Raw genomic sequence first — 5,475 nt, 5'->3', positions numbered from 1 at the left:
CCAGTCACAGAGGAAAACCTCCCCCCCATGGCTCTCTCTCTCTCTCTCTCTCTCTCACACACACACACACACGCACACGCACGCACACACACACACACACACACACACACACACACACACTCGTTGGGTTTCCATGTTTTATGGGGACTTCCCATATAGGCATAATAGTTTTTATGTACAAACTGTATACCCTATCCCCTTACTGTAACTATACCTCTCACAGAAATCCTTCTGCATTCCTAGATTTTCAAAAATCTTCATTCTGTTTAATCTATAAGCTGTTTTCCTCATGGGGACCAAAATGTCCCCACACGATCAAAAAATTACTGTATTACTATCCTTGTGAGGACATTTGGTCCCCATAATGTAGGAAATACCTGGTCCACACACACACAAGCCTACACAAGTTATTTTAGTATCGCAGAGACACTATTGTATTTTTTATTATTATTTTGAATTCATTTTTCATATTTCCCATTTTCATTGTAATTGTAGCACAAGTTTTAATAATTTTGTTGAGTGTTTTTGTCATTTTAATTATTTTTTTTATCATTATTATGTACCAAAAAAAACCCCTAAACAGTTGTTTATGGTTTTAGTTTTAGTTAATTATAACTCTAGCTTCTACGTTCTTCATTAGATCTCATTTCATGTCTCCTCTTAGCTTTCTTTCTCTCTTAAATACAGTCTGTTGTGAAAGATTAATATAGAAACACCAGCATTGTTTAGCTACTCTTTCCCCCCAGCGTTTAATTTATTTCTGTTGTTCTCCTCTTAAGAGCTACACAATGCCATTAAATTTACAGTAGTTTGTACATTGTAAACATATTTCATATTCCTTATTAACATTTCAAAGTACTGAGCACAGGCTGTTAAGGGTTTTGTGATCTGCAGTAATTAATGGAGGCTTTGACCTTGTGTTGTTATTTATGTGCTATTTTACTGCTCTTTTAAAAAAATAACTACCTCCTGCCGTTCTGTGACAATAATTCCTTGTTTTGACTGAACAATAATCTTATTATTCTTCTCAGGCAACTCTCTTTCATTGTTCCTCTCTTTTTCTCATCCTCTGTACTGTTTTGCATCCTCATTATTATTTACTGAAATGTTCTTAATGTTGTTTCTGAAAGATGGTACAGTGGTGTCTTTTGACTGTTATTAATTCCTTTCATTTCAGTTGGACCCTCGCCCAGCTTCAAGACAGAAATATTTCCCTCTAATTCCAAAAAATGTATGTATGCTCTTCTATGCGCTTTCATTTTTTTTTTTACAATTCCTCAAACATTCTAGTTAGGGTTTCTTCTACACTCATAACTCTAAATATTTAATAATAATAATAATAATAATAAAACATTTACTTCAACCTAAACAGGATCAATCGAATAGCAACGTCATATTGATGCTTCTAGATGTTCTGCATTCAAAATGTAACCAACTGCAATGCTGTAGTATTTGCATGCTGCATTGTGATTTGTCTTCTTTTTTGCATCTCTTTGCATACTGAATTGTGACTGATCTTGCAGTTCCTGCATATATTTAACCGTAAAGCTATGTGCAAAACACTGCACTATGGCTGAATTCAAAATAGCATACTGAGTACTATGCTAACCTAGTATGCTATTCCTAATTCATCCTATGTGAAACTTCCTATGTGCAGCTGGCTAAAAAAACGAGACACATACTCAGTGTCATGACAACGGCAAAGCCATTTCATTTACTCAAAACTGAAGCCTTATATATAAAACGAACACTATTCTTTTGTTGCTGTGCAAGCAGTGGCATTTCCCTCAGGAAATGCAAATCAAATTGGTTCTGTTCTTCTCTATACATGCTAAAAATATAATCAGAATACCGTTATTTAGACCACTACCAGTCTTTTGTTGGTTTCATTCGAAGTATTGATTAGTGTTTTAAAAGATACAGTATGCTGTGTGTTTGCACCCATTTATTAATCCATCTATCCCCCATTTTTTTTAACACCACTTTGTTTCACTGGTTTTCAACATGGAATGCAATTTATGGTGTGCAATGCTGATTCAGTTTGCATTATGCTGCTTTTATGTTTTGATTGACAGCAGAGCCAGCCAAACCAGCAACAAAGAGACGGAGGAGGAGGAACTCAGCTGGTAGCGCGTCCAATAGCAGCACAGGAAACAGCAAGAAGCGCAGCCCAGCCAATAACTTCAGCCTACCATCACAGGTACATCACATCGACATATATGTTTACCCTAAAGCTGTGTTAGGAATGGAGATATACCATACTACTGTACTACTCTTAGTATTGCTGAAGTATATAGTATGTATACTGTGGGCAGTATGCACATTTTCTGCATGCACAAATTAAAATGTGCAACAGTGCTTGCTGTTGTCGAATACTATGTCCCACAATGCAATGTGTGCGCATTATTTGAACCCTTATACATATATGTTTACCCTAAAGCTGTGTTAGGAATGGAGATATACCATACTACTGTACTACTCTTAGTATTGCTGAAGTATATAGTGTGTATACTGTGGGCAGTATGCACATTTTCTGCATGCACAAATTAAAATGTGCAACAGTGCTTGCTGTTGTCGAATACTATGTCCCACAATGCAATGTGTGCGCATTATTTGAACCCTTATTAAACCTCTTCAAGTAAGAAACAGGTATTATCATTGTTAAACACACCTCCAATAAATTAAAGCAGCATACACTGAAAGAAAAAAATATAATTAAATAAATAAATAACAGACAAACACAAATAACAACAAAATAATTACTTACAAAAAGGTAACTGAGACTTTTTATCTCACAATTACAACTTTGTTTGTTTCAATTCTGACTTTTTTTTTTTTTTTTCAGAATTTCAATCATTTTTAAATGTCACAAAAATTGGACCAACCTCCATTTCCGGTGTTATGTATAAAGTAATATTAGTTGCAATCTTGAACTCTTTTGACAGGTTTAATTGGAGTTGATAACTGGACAGCATTCACTGAATAAAGAAATTACATCACAATTGTAGACTGTAAAAAAATGCAAACTGTAAAATTGAATACATACCGCACAGTAATCAGTACATAGTATTCCATTCTGAACATACTGTAGATGCAGTCACCTACGCACTTGCAGGGAAGCAGTGGTCCGCACTGAAAAGATCATATAGGAGAGATATACTAAAATTGATTTATGGAGAATGTCTGGATGTCTGTACATATATGTGCATGTGTGTGAGTGTGTGTAAAGAAATAACAAAGCAGTATAGAGAGGGAAAGACAGAGAGAGCAGCTTAGTAAATTAACCCATCTTATTTATTTCATATTGTAATATTTCTATGCAATGTATTATAAAATCAATACCTGAATTACATTGTTTTATTGTTTATAGTAAGATAAATAATTACAGTAAGAATCAGTTTCCAGTGTGATTGTAATTTGTAATGTTAGAGGAATTTTTTTTATATGTAGTCATTTGTCTACTCTGATTCATTTGTTTGTAATTGAGACTAATTAGCCGTAATTGATTTGATGATAATTAGTATTGTCCGTCTCTGGTCCCCAGCCTAAACGTGTCGCCGGGGAAACGAGGGGTGGCGGGTGGCTGGAGGCGGAGCTTAGGTAGGTGAGTGACACATGCAGACAGTTATCACGCAGCATGTGCTGTCTTAACGAGCTACTTAGCAATGCAAATTTGCTTAATTAGCACATATGTTGTTATTTAGGTGTTCTTTATCTGAAAAAATAATCTAATTAAAGTCTAAAGAGCTAGTGTCTGGAGACGAGTTTGTGTGCATGTGTGTGTATGACTGCGTATTTAACAAAGCTTGTGGGTACGCCACATTAAACTATTTATGTAAAAATATTCCTTATTATCAGAGCTGGGTAGATTACTTACAAATTGTAATCCGTTGCTGATTCCAAATGATATGACAAAAATTGTAGTTAGTAATGTAATTCATTACATTAGACATTTCAGGTAATATAATCAGAATACTTTTTGATTGCTTTTATATTACTTTTGATGTAACTTGTTTTTCACATGGATTTAAATAGTATAATCTTGTACCATATTGATTGAAAAATACAAAAGTGTACATACAAAATACAAAAGAAAATATAATCCGTTTGTGGCAATTAACAACATAAAGTGCATTAAAAATTACATTACATAAGGTTTCCCAAACTGGGGTTCATAAAGGTACTGCAGGGGGTTTGTGAGTTTAATGAAAAGCTAATCATTAATTAAATCATAAAAATTTTGAATTAAAATAAATCACTTTAAAATAACTTCCAAAAAATGAATTGTTTTATTTGTTTACCTATATGTCATGTGAGCATTAACCAATGTCAGAGAACCCGTGAACATACAAATGTGATACTTCATTATTGAATATTTATTTTTTAAAAATCAGGGGTACTTCAATTAAATATATTAGGTGAAAGAAGTTCAGATGACAAAAAAATTAGGGAATGCCTGCATTACATGTAAATTAGAAATAATGTGAATTTGTGCATGTTAATGTGTTTGAAAGACAAAAGCCTTCCAAATTCAAAGCAATACATTATTAAATAACCCTCTGAGTGATAATGCAAATAAAAATTAACATGTTCATTAGTAATGGATTTAACACCTGAAACACCTGAAACACCTGAAATTATTTTTGTAAATCCAGTGGTCAAATGCTGTGTAGCCACCCGACTAATGAGTAGTCTTTGTGTGAATGTCCACAAAACGGGAAGACTATATATATATATATATATATATATATATATAAGCGGTATAGGCTACTTTAGAAAGGAACATTTAAAAGATGAAAAAGAGGAATTAGGGAGAATCAATAACTTATGAATAATGTGTGAATAATCATGTAATCAATAAAAAAGTAACTGTAGTCTGATCACGAGTATTTTAAAATGTAATTTAATTTAATTACAAGTATACTTAATTTTTGGAATCTGATTACGTAATCCAGATTACATGTAATCACAGGGTGTCCGCGGTTCCTTAAAAAGTCTTAAAATGTCTTAAATAACGTTTTCCTAATAATTAATCTCATAACATTATTTATTGCAGTTGTAATTATTGTTATTTGCAGTGTAAATTATTTAATCTGACTGGTAGCAGCTCTATAGTGTATATTGAATTTATTGATCAGTTGTAAGATGTAAGATGATGCATACATCTAAATGACATGTAAGATGATGCATACATCTAAAAAGGTTAAAAATAGGCCTTTGTAAAGGTAAATATGCTAATTTAAATATGTAAAAGCTGATAGAACACTGATGAAAATATTGCTTCAGAATAAATTTACTCCACCAAAAATCTCAGTGATGCAGTTATTTTGTGGGGATATTTTGTATGGAATATTGTCTGCTGACATGAAAAGTTCACTGTATATCATAGTAATAAATACAGTTTATTACAGCATTGATATTTAGTTTTTTTTTTTAATTTATACACATTAAATATTACATATATGTATGTAATAA

At 32.7% G+C, this 5,475-nt stretch overlaps 1 protein-coding gene across 3 annotated transcripts in view; it reads left to right on the top strand.

Annotated features, from left to right (window-relative positions):
• The window catches only part of ldb2b (LIM domain binding 2b), a 15,132-nt gene that overhangs the window by 7,147 nt on the left and 2,510 nt on the right, over nt 1–5,475 (top strand). Inside the window, exons 7-9 of one of the 3 annotated variants that reach the window (XM_016228954.1) lie at nt 1,178–1,231; nt 2,076–2,200; nt 3,545–3,600. In XM_016228954.1, coding sequence (XP_016084440.1) covers nt 1,178–1,231; nt 2,076–2,200; nt 3,545–3,600 — 235 coding nt within the window. Of the gene's footprint in view, nt 1–1,177; nt 1,232–2,075; nt 2,201–3,544; nt 3,605–5,475 lie in introns of all 3 variants that reach the window. The other 2 variants (XM_016228955.1, XM_016228953.1) reach the window with 2 other exon arrangements.

Source organism: Sinocyclocheilus grahami, unplaced genomic scaffold (assembly GCF_001515645.1).
Source record: "Sinocyclocheilus grahami isolate Dianchi unplaced genomic scaffold, SAMN03320097.WGS_v1.1 scaffold346.1, whole genome shotgun sequence".
Classification (NCBI taxonomy): domain Eukaryota; kingdom Metazoa; phylum Chordata; class Actinopteri; order Cypriniformes; family Cyprinidae; genus Sinocyclocheilus; species Sinocyclocheilus grahami.
Note: the sequence above shows the minus strand (reverse complement) of the source record. Positions and strands in the feature narration are given on the sequence as shown.